We start from the raw sequence: 14,944 nt of genomic DNA, 5'->3' as shown, positions 1-14,944 counted from the left end.
TAAAACCACATTTTTAGTAAATACAATATATGCACTCACTGCCACTGAATCAGAACCTCTGTTAAAATTGGTTTTCAATGGTATGGCTCTTATTTCATTGCCTGCCTTCTATTTCCAAGTGTCTCATGAGCACGGTTACTCAGATCCTGCTAAGGAGATCCTTCATTGCCAATTTAAAAATCAAGTTTTCTTTTACTTTTTTCGAGACTTACAAGTAAGTGTTTTATTTTGGTGATTCACATTTTGGAATCTATTCAAGGCAGTGACCATCAACCACTAAATCACTCACCAAGGAAGCACAAAGTGACAGACTGAAGTGCACTGAGATGGCTGCGAATTACTGTACTTCTCGTCATACTCGTCATGCTTGCCACATACAGTATACACTAGTAGTGCCTTGTGGTGTGTTAAACTACCCGTTGATTCAGAAAGTTGTTACATTTTTCAAGTGAGTACAGACGCAGCAAGATCTGAAAAGCTGTTAAATTATATGTAACCTACTTGAGTATTTCCATTTTTTGTAGGCAACTTTTTATTCCACTACATTTATCTGACGGCTAATAGTGACATTATTTTACATTTAAAACATACAATTACTTTTATCAAATATGATAATATTACTATTATGCTGCCCAGGAGATCCTAAAGCAGTTCAAACTAGGTCTACCTCGAACAACATTTAAGGACTGCTTACATGTTAATACACCAATAATGATGATCCAATAATTGTATAATATGACACTGACATGATGAGTAGGCCTACTTTTACTCTTTATAACGGAAGTACATTTTGTTGTCAACATTTGTACTTGAACGTTTTGAAAGCAGGACTTTAACTTGTAACTAAGTATTTTTAAAATAAGGTTTTGTTGGGTTTGCTTTTAAGTAAGTAATCTGAATACTACTTCCACCACTAGTGTATTCAAATCTCTCACATGATGAAGTATTGTAAAAAATCATTCCCTGCATAAGTGCGCCACCTGCTGTACACTAATTGTTGTTACGCTTGCCAGCAGTAGTACCGGACTTTGGCCGCTGGGCGGCAGACGGCGTCGACTAGTTGTCTGCAGTCAAAGATGGCGGTGCGGAAGAAAGACGGCGGCCCGAATGTAAAATATTTCGAAGCGTCTGATACCGTTTCTCAGTTTGATAATGTCCGCGTCTGGCTGGGAAAGAATTACAAAAAGGTACTGACCGCATGTTTTGTATCCATACACACCCACAGCTTACATTTTTTACCCTGAAATGTGGCCACTTATGTGTTGGGCAGAGGCAGTGACAAAGAGAGGAGGGAGGGTGCTGCTGAACGTCCAGCTGTTTGATTCACTCGAGCCGGGATACAAAAGGATGCTGAGCCAACAGCTGCAACAGATGCAGCCTCGAATGGCGGCATCACTTCACGTTACTGTAGCTAAACCGATGCAAAAGCAGCACATAATCAGTCCTCCGAGGATGATATTTTGCAAAAGGGCAGATTTAGCCGGCCAGTCAGCTAACTAGCTAGTTAGCTAATCGGCTAACGGCAATGCAGCTCAGATCCAGATGTTGGCTCTGTGGCGCGCGGCGCTGACTGAAGCCATGGCCCGTCTGGAATAACACTGAGCAGTGTGCTGGTGTTTAGACACATTGATTTAGCCAAATAAGTGCATTATTTCGTTAAAAATACTTAAATAATAATGATGAAAACGTTGTTTACCATGTAATCACCATATCAGATATTATAGCGGTTAACTTACCATGAATAATAAAGACGATAGTAATGCTCCCTCCATTTTTTGACTTAACTGATCACACATAGCACTTATCAGCACACTGTAGTTAACTTTTTTGTGTCCTCTCTGTGGCTCAGCTCTGCCCGACTGACTCTCTGTGTTGATGTCCTCTCAGTACATCCAGGCCGAGCCCCCCACCAACAAGTCTCTGTCCAGCCTGGTGGTCCAGCTGCTCCAGTTCCAGGAGGAGGTGTTTGGTCGGCATGTCAGTAACCCTCCGCTCACCAAGCTGCCAGTATGTTTCCTTTAACTCTGTCATTCACACAGACATACAGATGCCTTTTCCCCTACGTTGGCATTTTGAAACGGTTTTGTTTTGTGTCTGCAGATGAAGTGTTTTCTGGACTTCAAGTCAGGAGGGGCTCTCTGCCACATCCTGGCTGCTGCCTACAAGTTCAAGAGTGACCAAGGATGGTAAGACTTTCTTTCCAGCTGGTGTAAATGTTTGTTAAATGAACTAACTGAAAAATAAATTGTGTTATCTGTGCTCTGAGTACTCTTTTAGTTAGAGTTTAGTTAGAGTTGTATTTTGGCTATGTTGCCGTTTCATGTGTAACTCCAGTCTAATTTCCTGGTAGGCGCAGGTTTGACTTCCAGAATCCGTCGAGGATGGACCGAAATGTCGAGATGTTCATGACGATCGAGAAGTCCTTAGTGCAGGTGAGTTTGCCTCAGAGCTTCTTTCACTTTACACACTTTTTACAACATTCCCACAATATGCTATAATTGCTATAATTGTTTTTAAGCGATCAACTGTGAGCTCCAGCAGGAGTCCGTTGACACATTTTCGTTGTGTGTTTTCCTGCAGGCACCAGAGCTAAATGATTGCAAAGAAAATACTCTGTTTGAGAAGTTGCATGTTTCTTGTGATTACATCATATTTGTGAAGTGTCTGAGAATCACGCTGCCTGCGCTTCACAGATATAAAAAATGAAGGGCCCCTAGTTATGGGACCAGTAGTCATATAATTTAGCTCTGCTAATATGAAGAGTTAAACAACACAGACATACAGTAGTTCTTATTTTAATGAAGATTGTATGACATACAATATATATATAGATTTATATATATTTGAATTTATGAGTTTCACACATCTGCTGCATTTCTTCATTACAGAACAACTGCCTGAGTAGACCAGTCATCTACCTGAGCTCTGACATAGAGCCAAAACTGCTTGGGAAGCTGAAAGACATCATCAAAAGACATCAGGTGTGTTTTTTGTTTTGTTTTGTTAAAGGTCTTTAAACTAGTCTTAAAACATGCTCACAACTGAGTCAGATTAAAAAAGTATGTTTAAGTTGTAATTTTATCTGTCGCAGGGTTCAGTAACTGAGGACAAGGCCTCCAGCTCCCATGTTGTTGTTCCTATTCCTACCAGCCTGGAGGAAGGTGAGGATCCACATGTTGTATTTAAGCACAGCTTTTTTTAAGACTCTGCTTGTGCTGATATCCTTTTCTCTTTTTGGACCAGAGGAGTGGGTGCGTCCTGTGATGAAGAGAGATAAGCAAGTGCTGCTCCACTGGGGATATTTTCCTGACGGGTTGGTACTGAGTTTACAGAGATATGAACACCATTCAATATTTTACTGAAAACTGTTGCCTCATCCTTTTGTGGACGTACAACACAATTCCTGCACACTGTAGACTTGATCTGCTAATTTGGTTTTCTTGAGGCTTCTCACTGCTCTTAACTCTACAAGCTTAAGTTACACCTTGGTCTACCTGAGATGTTTTTACAAGCCCAAACTTGTAATCTTTCCCCTGCCTTGACCTTTGACCTGTCTCCTCTCACCATTTAGTTATGATACCTGGATCCCAGCCAGTGAGATTGAGGCTGCTGTGGAGGATCCTCCCAGCCCAGAAAAGCCCAGGAAGGTATGTCATTTCATTCTTTGTTGGTAAAGTCTAGAAACTTTTGTTGTTGTTGTTTCTTGTCTCTCTATTTATATGTCATCCATTCCAAATTTTTTAAATGTGTCCTTTATTCTCTCTTAATTTTATCAAATATTTTTTTTAAATATCTGCTTACATATCCCCTAAGTTTATTAAAGGTCCCATGACATGGTGCTCTTTGGATGCTTTTATATAGGCCTTAGTGGTCCCCTAATACTGTATCTGAAGTCTCTTTTATATAGGCCTTAGTGGTCCCCTAATACTGTATCTGAAGTCTCTTTTATATAGACCTTAGTGGTCCCCTAATACTGTATCTGAAGTCTCTTTTATATAGACCTTAGTGGTCCCCTAATACTGTATCTGAAGTCTCTTTTATATAGGCCTTAGTGGTCCCCTAATACTGTATCTGAAGTCTCTTTTATATAGACCTTAGTGGTCCCCTAATACTGTATCTGAAGTCTCTTTTATATAGACCTTAGTGGTCCCCTAATACTGTATCTGAAGTCTCTTTTATATAGGCCTTAGTGGTCCCCTAATACTGTATCTGAAGTCTCTTTTATATAGACCTTAGTGGTCCCCTAATACTGTATCTGAAGTCTCTTTTATATAGGCCTTAGTGGTCCCCTAATACTGTATCTGAAGTCTCTTTTATATAGGCCTTAGTAGTCCCCTAATACTGTATCTGAAGTCTCTTTTATATAGACCTTAGTGGTCCCCTAATACTGTATCTGAAGTTTCTTTCCCGAAATTCAGCCTTGGAGCAGAATTACAGCCACTAGAGCCAGTCCCACAATGAGCTTTCCTTAGTATGTGCCATTTCTGTGTCTGTAGCTGTTGAGGAGGAGAGGGGGGGCAAGGTGGAGGGTGGGGGTGTGGCCTTGACCAACTGCCACTTTGCTAGTTTGAAAGCCATGATGTCTCTCTCTCTCATGGGTGGGCCAAATTCTCTGGGCGGGCAAAGCAGAGAAAGGGGAGGTAACAAGATTCCAGATCAGCTCATCTGAGCTTTCCTTTTCTCAAAAGGCAGAGCAGGATACCCAGGGCTCGGTTTACACCTATCGCCATTTCTAGCCACTGGGGGACCATAGGCAGGCTTTGGGAACTCATATTAATGTTAAAAAACCTCATAAAGTGAAATTTTCATGCCATGGGACCTTTAAACAAATTTCACACTGTTCAACTACAGTACATCATCATATCTGCTTCTTCCTGCCCTTTCTGACATTTGAAATGACATATTCAAATCAAATATACTGTTTTTTATGGGTGCATGAGGCATCGTTACATCAGATGGAAAATTATAGATGCCTGTGCATGATTTTTTGTACACAATTTTTGGAAAAAGTCTTTACGTTAGCTAGGATTTAAAATGAAAGACTTTAGTCTGTAATGATGGAATGTAATTTTATGCGCCTCAGCCTTTATTATACAAACCTGTCAGGAGACTGTATTTACACAGAGCTGATAGCTCCCTGTTTTGCCAACAGTAATCTCCTCATATTTTTCTATCTGTGCAAAACATCCAAGTATGAAGTGCAAACTGGCACTTCGAGCAACAGAGCTTACCATGGCACTTGGCTGAACCATAAATTCAAAGCAGTGTCAGATGCTCTTATTGTGTATTGAGAGCATAATTTAAGGCGTTCAGCACTCACTAGGACATGATAGTTAGAGCAGTTTCGAGCTGTATTCACACACAAATCAGCACACTGGGTTAGTTTGCTATCAAGATGATATCATCCCGTCTCTGTTTACTCACAGGCAGAGGTGTATAAAGTACTAGAGACCCATACTTGAGTAAAAGTACAAGTGCTCTATCAAAAAAGTGACTTAAGTAGAAGTAGAAGTGCCCTTTACGCACCCCACTTAAGTGGAAGTACTAAAGTATTCAACACTTTTTGTACTTAAGTATTGCAAGTAGTTTATTTTAAAAATGTACTACTCAAGTACTAAAAGTAAAAATACAAGTATTGTGTTATGCTGCGTCCTGCTGCATCCGCAGCCTCCCCCCGTGCTCTGCAGCGCCACGTTACATCCCGCAACGCCCTGCTGTGATGTTCATACGCACAGAGTAGTCAGGATCCGGTATAGGAGACTGCACTACTCAGTATGACACGATGTGCCCTGCTATGACATGAACTTCCACGATAACCTTCAAAGTCAATGTGACTTCTAATGTGACTGTTATCACCACTGTTCATCACGCCCCCAACCGGCCCGTCAGACACCGCCTACCAAGAGTCTGGGTCTGCGAGGTTTCTTCTAAAAGGGTTTTTTTTCTTGCCACTGTCGCAATAGCCACTGCTAATGCTTGCTCTTGAGGGAATTACTGTAATTGTTGGGCTTTTGGAATTTATAGAGTGTGGTCTAGACCTACTCTATCTGTAAAGTGTCTCGAGATAACTTTTGTTATGATTTGATACTATAAATAAAATTGAATTGAAAAATTGAATTGAATTGTTATGTAGTTATTAAAGAAAGCAGTCAAATTTTGAATATCATATTGTTGGAGTTCAACTTTTACTTGGTATTAAGGCAGTCACAAGCTGTACATTGCTGGATATGAAGGAAGTTTCTGAAATAAACCCCAAAAGGTACATTAATGTCACAGCTGTTATAACTACTATTATGTGATATAACAGTGGGTTATTAATCACGTATTAACAAATACTGAAATAAAATGTGTGATGTAGTGGAAAGTTAGCAAGCTAGCAACACACAGATAAACTAGCAGCTTCACATCACAGGGTCAAACGGTTAACATTCAGGACTCACTGCAGACTGAAACAACTCAGGAATAGATTACTCTGCTGCAACAATAGCTAAATAGAAAGAGTACAAACTTACATCGTCTCTGACTTCTGAAAAGGCGATCCCCGTAATGAAAAGAAACAATTACTTACATAACTTACGTAATTATCGTACGTAGCTAACATAGCCGTAACTACACACACTGTAACCTACCCAGTCTCCGTAGTGTGAGGAATTCACAACAGTAACGAGTAACGATGTAGCACATAAAAAATGTATCGGAGTAAAAGTATTAAACTCATTGAAAATATGTACTCAAGTAAAAGTGGAAGTAGGAGAAAAAAGTAATACTCCAGTAGAGTACAGATACAGCCTTTTAGTACTTAAGTACAGTAGTGAAGTAGTTCTACTTCGTTACTATACAGCTCTGCTCACAGGTGAAATGTCTCCCTCAGACTACAACTTTAAAGTGACGTAATTAAGATTTACTGCATATGTCTTCATTCAGTGACTGCTCCTTTAGTGGGCTTAAATACTGTGGAGAAAAAGTGTGTCAGAATGCAACACTGCCTGGTTAAAATGTGGAATAAGTTGGTGACATTTCACTCAGGCAGCTGACATGCTCACTGAAAATGTTGGTCATAGACAAGATGGTCTCTGTTTTCAGGTCCATGCCAAGTGGATTTTAGACCTGGACCAGTATAACGAGTGGATGAATGAGGAGGACTATGAAGTGGGCGAGGGCTGCCCTAAGAGGAAGAGGATCTCAGCCAAAACCCTGACAGATGAGGTGACCACACCTGACGAGCGGAGGGACAAGAAGCCTGGCAGCGCCAAGAAGAGGAAGAGGTCACCGTCGCCCTCCCCTACCCCTCCGCCTCAGGAGAGCAAGAAGAAGAATACCAAAAAAGGGTAGGTGACCACACGTGTCTTGATGCAATGATGTCACACTCATCAGCTGTTAAAAAATGATATAATGATGTACAGTATTGTAAAATAATGTCTTGTGTCATATGTGTGTGTGTGTGTGTGTGTGTGTGTGTGTGTGTGTGTGTGTGTGTGGACAGGCCAACGACCCCGTACACCAAGTCTAAACGGGGCCAAAGGGAGGAGGAACAGGAGGATCTAAGTAAAGACTTGGATGAAGCATCACCTGTTCCAGCATCTGAAGAGGGAAACCCACCTAAGACAAGTACACATATATTCAAAATATACACAAAAATAACTGTTTATGACTATTCAAATGAATCACCGACTTTAAAGTAGTTGTTGTTTGTTACTGGCTGACATTCATACTTTCTTTTTGCAGATAGCACCAAGAAGGACTCTGATTCAACTCCAGTCAAGGGAGGAACAGATATGGGTGAGCAGAACGTTTTGTCACCATGGCTGCCTCTAACTACTATTACAAGAAAGAAAAAAAACTCTTTCTGTGCGGTGTGCTAATGCATATAAAACAAATAGTGCAAAAAGCAAGAGTGATCCACTGTAATTTGTTTATGATATCAGGTTATAAGACATCGATTTGTTACTTTTTCATGGATATTAACTTGCCACTCTTTTTGTTATTTGAACAGACGAGCAAGAGGATGAGTCCATGGAAACAGCAGGCAAGGTGAGGCAGTTTGTAAAAGTGCAAGAAAATGTGTTGGGGATAGTGAGGACAGTAAAACACACATTTTATCATGAGCATGTGTGCTTGTGTTTAAACAGGAGGAGGAGGAAGGCTCTCCGAGCGTGAAGGGTGAACCAGTGAAAGGCTCTGACCTTCACGAGGACAATGTGACTGAGCAAACTCATCACATTATTATACCGAGCTACGCTGCCTGGTTTGACTATAACAGGTAAGAAAAAACAGAGACCCATTGATTGGTTGAATCGGCTGGTCTCAACGTGAGTTGTTTGTACTTATTTGTCCTCATAATGGCGTAACTGTTTTCCCTCAGTGTTCATGCCATTGAGCGCCGAGCCCTGCCAGAGTTTTTCAATGGGAAGAACAAATCCAAAACCCCAGAGATGTAAGTATTTGATCCGTACACAACGCAACATTTGATGTTTTTATTACACTGACACACATTTAAAAAGCAGTCTCAACGGTAAATTGTTTTTCTACACTCCTCCTTCTTTCAGTTACCTGGCGTACAGGAACTTCATGATCGACACCTACCGACTGAACCCTCAGGAGTACCTGACCTCCACTGCCTGCCGCAGGAACCTGGCAGGAGACGTGTGTGCAATCATGAGGTAGGTGGGGGCTGAATGGGAATATTTTGACTCAGTTTTAACCGCCTGTATCTACACAGTCACATGTTTTAGTCAAACTGCTGCCAGTGTTGTACACTCTGTGCTTCTTCTGCTGCAGAGTCCACGCCTTCCTGGAGCAGTGGGGCCTGATCAACTACCAGGTGGACTCCGAGAGCCGACCCACACCCATGGGTCCCCCACCCACCTCTCACTTTCATGTCCTGGCAGACACTCCATCCAGTCTGGTACCCCTGCAGCCCAAGACGTCCCAGGTCACACACACACACACACACACACACACACACACACACACACACACACACACACACACAAATAGACACATGCACACATATTCTGTGTTATTTTACATGTGTCCTCCTGTCGCTGTGCACCTGTAGACCCCTGCTACCCAGCAGATAATGTCCTTCCCAGATAAAGTGAAGGAGAAACCAGCAGATCTGCAAAACTTTGGGCTGCGGACTGACATGTACAGCAAGAAGACTGGCTCTGCAAAGGTACAAGTCTAAGAAGATGCATGCCATTATGATTATTTTGCTGTGATTTACAATGACCTCTCATATTAACAAAGTGGTGGTGATATTTGTGCACAGAGCAAGAGTACAGCGAGCTCTATGAGGGAGTGGACAGAACAAGAAACACTACTACTACTTGAGGTACAAATGACCCATAAAATCAGTTGTGTGATGATGCAGATAATTCTTTACGTTATTGTGAAAATAAGAAATGCGGAGCTAAATGTAGTCCTCACTTCCCTCAGGGGTTGGAGATGTACAAGGACGACTGGAACAAGGTTTCAGAACATGTGGGCAGCCGTACGCAGGATGAGTGCATCCTGCACTTCCTGAGGCTGCCCATTGAAGACCCTTACTTGGAGGACAACTCCTCGTCCCTAGGACCACTGGCCTACCAGCCGGTACCTTTCAGCCAGGCAGGAAACCCTGTCATGAGCACAGTGGCCTTCCTCGCCTCTGTCGTCGACCCACGCGTAGCCTCGGCTGCAGCCAAGTCTGCTCTGGGTGAGAAGGACCTTATTTTGAATTAGATTTGTTTTTACATTTGAATTTAAATCTTCCTGGTCATTGTTGATTACTTATTAGTCATCATTAGTGTTTTGCTTTACATCAGTAAGCTCAATCTGGTCTCTCTCTCTTAGAGGAGTTTTCTCGTATGAAGGAAGAGGTTCCTGCAGCGCTTGTTGAGGCTCATGTGCGGCGGGTGGAGGAGGCAGCGAGGGTCAGTGGCCGACAGGACCCGCTGTATGGCCTGGAGGGTAGTGGCATCGCAGGCACTGGCCTAGAGGAGGGAGACAGACCTGGTAGGATGAACACACACACACACACACACACACACATGTACACGTACAGCATGCAAAATTGCAAGAAAGAAAACACATTCACACTTTAAACTGAAAAAGAAAAAGTGTAATGTCTCTCTCTCTCTAGATGAAAGCAGTGATGAAAGTAAGAGTGACAGCCAACCCAGTGAAGAGAAGAGGGAGGCCAAGGTATCATACATGTTCGTTATAATACCATGTTTGTCTTTCATTTGTGAGTTCTGCTGATGAACTGTGGCGAAGCTCATTGTGCCATGATTGCTTTCCCATGCAGGACAGCAAAGATGGGGCGACTGAGGAAGAGGAGAAGCAGGCGGAGAATGGGAAGAAGGAAGAAGAAAGAGGAAGAGAACAAGAAGGCGAGAGAGAGGCGGACAAAACAGAGTCAGAGATGGGTATGAAAATGCATTGCAGTCAGATACAGGAAATACAGTGTTCTTGTCAAAGGGGGCAAAAATTTAAACTTGAAACCTTTTTTCTCGTAGGTGATGGGGAGAAGGAGAAGGATGGAAAAGAGGGCACAGAGGAAGGACAAAGAGAAGCAGAGAGCGAAGGAGAGAGGAAGGCTAAGGTGGAGCGTGATGTGGGAGAGGGGAACCTGGCCACCGCTGCTGCGTCTGCACTCGCTGCTGCTGCTGTCAAAGCCAAGGTAAAGTTAATTATCACCAGGCCTCAACTTGTTGTATCCTTCATCACCTTTTTTTCCCCCCTTCTTTTCTTTTACTTTACTCTAATCTAAGTTTCTCCTTCACTTTCTACGTAGCACCTGGCTGCAGTGGAAGAGAGGAAGATCAAATCTCTTGTGGCTCTGCTGGTGGAGACCCAAATGAAGAAGCTGGAGATTAAACTGCGACACTTTGAAGAACTGGAAACCATCATGGACAGAGAGAGGGAGGCTGTGAGTGAGGGATTCTGGGATATGTAGTATCTCAAGAGAGTAGTCAACCTAATTACAGTACAAAACCTTTAACCTTTCACTTTTTGTGTGTGTAGTTGGAGTACCAACGTCAGCAGCTGCTGGCTGACCGTCAGTCCTTCCACATGGAGCAGTTGAAATACGCCGAGATGAGAGCCCGCCAGCAGCACTTCCAGCAGATTCAGCACCAGCAGCACAGCCAGGCCGGGGGCCCTCATGCCAACCAGGCTGCTCCAGCACCCCCACCCCAGGGTCCGACCGCAAGTCAGCAAGCTCCCAGCACACCAGCGCTGCAGCCGGCCCCCAGCCCTGCACCTCCAGCCTCTGCCCCGGCCCCTGAGTCCCAACCACCTCAGGGTGCTCACACCTCGCCCCCCTGCCCCCCAGGCTCGACCCCCGCTGCCCACTCCAGCTCCAGCTCCAGCACTACTCCTGTACTCCATGGTGAGTTTAAAGTTAAAGCACAATGTAGCAACTGTATCAGAAAATAGTGAAAAATCCCAAAGTGACATCTTAAAAATGCTTGTTATGTCCAACAAATAATCCGATACCCAGATAGGTACAAAGACATACATTTAGAAATGTGGGAAATCCCTTAATTTGTGAAGCTGGAAGGAGAGAGAGTTTGGCATTTTTGCCTTATAATTTACTTAATCGATTAAGGGATTATGAAAATGACAATGGACAAATCCATTGGTTTAATCGATTGCCACCAGCACTATTTCGACCGGACATTTTATAAAACGTGATAATTAAATTATTACAGTATATTTGTCTGCTATTTATTTTCTATTGTAAGATTTTTTTAAATTGAATTAAATATAATTTAGCCAATTAGACAAGATAATATTCTAAATTCTTAACACACACTGTTATCAGCTTTATGTGTCCAAAAGTTGTCAACATGTTTCTGCTCTTCCCTTGTTTCACCCCTCACAGAGCCCACCGCCCCTCTTCCCGGGGAAACACTCCACCCTTCAGCTCCAGTCCCACCTCCACAGTGAGAGAAAACTACATTGCCTGAGAATCCGAATGACTCTGACCACTTTAAACCCTGCCGGTATCATCTGAAATGAAGAAGTCATAAACCGAAGGAAGAGAAACACACTTTACATGTTCAGCTCTTTTTTTTATTTGTTTTTTGTTTTTCAACAGGACAATTGATGTGAGAAAAAAAAAAAGAGATTACATCTAAATCAAACCAGCTCTACTTTGACTCTCTGTTGAAAAAGAAGTCCCTTTTAAATTGAATCTGCCTATGAAGAAAATGTACTTTCAAACCGAAGCTGTTCATCCTGTGCGGTCGATCGGACAGCAACATTTCACTTCCTAATTGTAAGCTTAACAACAGAGATCTGGTGAACTAAGAGGGTCTTAACCAACATGCTGCCACTCAAGGAGAAGAAGAGAAAAGACTCATCTTGTGTTTTCAGTGTTTTGGAAATTGTTGCATTTATTTTTTCTGCAACAGTTTGTCACAGCTTGTGAAGTCCCGTGCTTTACTGTCTCTCCAGAGTTTCCCCCTTGTACTGTAGGTACTAATTCAAATACACAGTATGTAAGAGAAAAATGCACTTTTAACATGTTTCCCAAGGTCTCATTGAAAGACTTGAAGCATCCATGAAATTGAACTTTAGCACTTATATCGTCCTTTTGTTGTCTTAAATACTTTTTCATGCTGAAGTTTTTGGAAACTTGATTGGGAATGTTACTTTTTCCTCTCAATTGCTTTTTTTTGTATTACATGGACAAACGGTCACTCGACAGGGTCTGGCCTCAATGTCTCTCCAGAGAATTGTCTGTAATGAATGAAAACGAATCGAAAGCCAGTTGGAAATTAAGTTGGTTCGGATGCAGTTTGAGACAATGTACTGTAAACTGGATTTTCTGTTACAAACGCATCTTGTGCTGGCCTGTAATGATACTATTTGAAAGTACTGACAGCATTAGATCATCATCCTGAAAAGACCTCTCTAATAATGTCCTTCCTTTCAACAGCACTTAGAGAAAAACATGTCAGCGATGACGTTCATGTTTTTCAAATCTGGATCAACTGAAAAACATCCAGGTTATAGTTTTGTGAGGAATGTAGTTTTGTTCAAAAGACTGAAAGTCTGGGAATAATAATTCTAACAGTGACCGGATAAGTGTTTGTTTGTTTTTTTTTTTTTTTTTTTCATAATTTGACTTTGTGTTTATTGCTAAACCAAAATGTTTTTATAATCATGTTTATCTCGCATTTATTCAATGAGTTTAATTGTGGTTGCTTGGGAAATTAAGAGGATGTTTTTTTAGCAGCTTGTTTTTGCTGGTGCATTTCAAGTTACACATGGAAGAAATGTGAATGCTGTCAAAAAAAAAACAAGGGCGCTTGCACCTTAAACAGCTGACAATGGAGAATTGTGTCCTTAATATCTGCAACAATATCCTCACTTTTTATCCTATCAAGTTTTATATTTTTTACTGTCTGTTTTTTCATCTTCTTTCTTTGATATGTCAACATTGTAACTGTATATTGTTACCTTTGTAGCCTATATTTACCCTCTCCACTGTTGTGTATGAATCAAGCAGGTCTGTTGGATCCGTCTTGAGATGTGACTGTGAGCATGTGTGTATGTGAACGCATGCCATTAAGAGCTGTAAACCACATTACCGTTCAGTTTTATTTCCAGTGCCATTCGTCGTGTGTCACAAAGTTTGAAGAATAAAAAAAAAAAGAAAACTGGCTTCGTTCTGCACACGACACGCCACGTCAGTGTCATGAAATATAATCCAGTCAGAAGGTGAAACTTTACAGTTAATGTCCGTCAAGCCAGTATTGCAGACCTCACCACAGCAGTGAGCATATATGGACTTCTTTTATCTGTGTTATTACTACATTGTGTGGATTTTGTGATATGAAATAAGTGTATGTTCAGTTTCTGTATGTTTTTCACTATGCTGAAGGTAGCAGCAATTGCATTGATTATTATACAGTAGAAATCAATTTTTCCTCAATAAATCATCACATTTGTGCTGACGGTTACTCTGGCAGTTTGTATTAGAAAAAAGGTAAAACAAAAGGTTCAGGTTTTGATTACAAAATGTTTGGGAAAAAAATAAAGATGTGATGAGGATATCATTGTGTGGTGTGGTTGTTTTTTTTGTAAGCAACTTCACAGACTGGTAACACAAAAAAGAACCACACATAAGGTAATGTACAAATTAATAAATGTTTACATGTTTGTCAGGATGCTGAAGAACAGAGATTTAAAGATATATCACACTAAATCTCTCCACTGACTACCAAGTGTAGGTGGAGTAGAAATCAAGATTTGTTTATACTTTTTTACAGGCAACACAGAAGTCATTTTGACATGTCACAGTAGGAAAAGCACAAGTGTAAATAAAATGAATGATAGCTGAATTCTATTTAGCTGCTTCAGTTTCAGTATCCGGGTATTGTGTACAGTATGAGGGCTCACTGCCATGACTTACTGGGACGCTTCAATAGAACAGACACGTTTTGGTTCACCCTCACAGAGGCCCAACATACACTTCCTGTAATTATTGCAGGTTTAAATATTCAAAATGGAACTTTTTTGGAAATGTATTTACTTTAAAAGTTTATTCATGACTTGGAAGAAAAAAAAAACAATCCGGACTCAAGGTCCACTTAATTGTTTTTGCGCTTTTGACTAAAATCAAGGTCTTATGGGTGCTACGAGTCTTGCAAAGTTTGAACATCGATAACTCCATGGCAACTGAACAATTTCCAACTGCTGATGAGAAGCATGCAAATTCTTTTATTCTATATAATAAATCATTCTAAATTTTTGTTGTATTAAGTCTTGTCTGTTTAATTTTCTCATATAGATGCAATTTCCCTTTGATATAAAGCACACTGCATCGCATGTCACTTATGTTCATATAGTACATCATTATTATAATGACAATGTAATCTATAGTTTTTGCATTACACATCGATCAATACTTTTAGGATATTGTACTGGTACTGATATTTTTCTATTTCTT

At 41.2% G+C, this 14,944-nt stretch overlaps 1 protein-coding gene across 1 annotated transcript; it reads left to right on the top strand.

Moving 5' to 3' along the window:
* The first annotated feature begins 1,075 nt into the window (after positions 1–1,075).
* smarcc2 (SWI/SNF related BAF chromatin remodeling complex subunit C2) lies at positions 1,076–14,048 on the top strand. Its single transcript, XM_028576370.1, has 26 exons — positions 1,076–1,187; positions 1,888–2,007; positions 2,101–2,186; positions 2,351–2,432; positions 2,889–2,981; positions 3,092–3,161; positions 3,244–3,313; positions 3,572–3,647; positions 7,084–7,328; positions 7,484–7,608; positions 7,726–7,779; positions 7,994–8,031; positions 8,130–8,260; positions 8,363–8,434; positions 8,547–8,660; positions 8,779–8,932; positions 9,059–9,175; positions 9,272–9,334; positions 9,439–9,697; positions 9,835–9,996; positions 10,124–10,185; positions 10,289–10,409; positions 10,500–10,663; positions 10,778–10,912; positions 11,008–11,374; positions 11,870–14,048. The coding sequence occupies exons 1-26, from the start codon at positions 1,077–1,079 to the stop codon at positions 11,932–11,934; spliced, it is 3,156 nt and encodes a 1,051-aa protein (XP_028432171.1). The 5' UTR covers position 1,076; the 3' UTR covers positions 11,935–14,048.
* Positions 14,049–14,944: the final 896 nt, after the last annotated feature.

Source organism: Perca flavescens, chromosome 4 (assembly GCF_004354835.1).
Source record: "Perca flavescens isolate YP-PL-M2 chromosome 4, PFLA_1.0, whole genome shotgun sequence".
In the NCBI taxonomy this organism is placed as follows: domain Eukaryota; kingdom Metazoa; phylum Chordata; class Actinopteri; order Perciformes; family Percidae; genus Perca; species Perca flavescens.
This window is presented reverse-complemented; position numbering and strand designations above follow the sequence as displayed.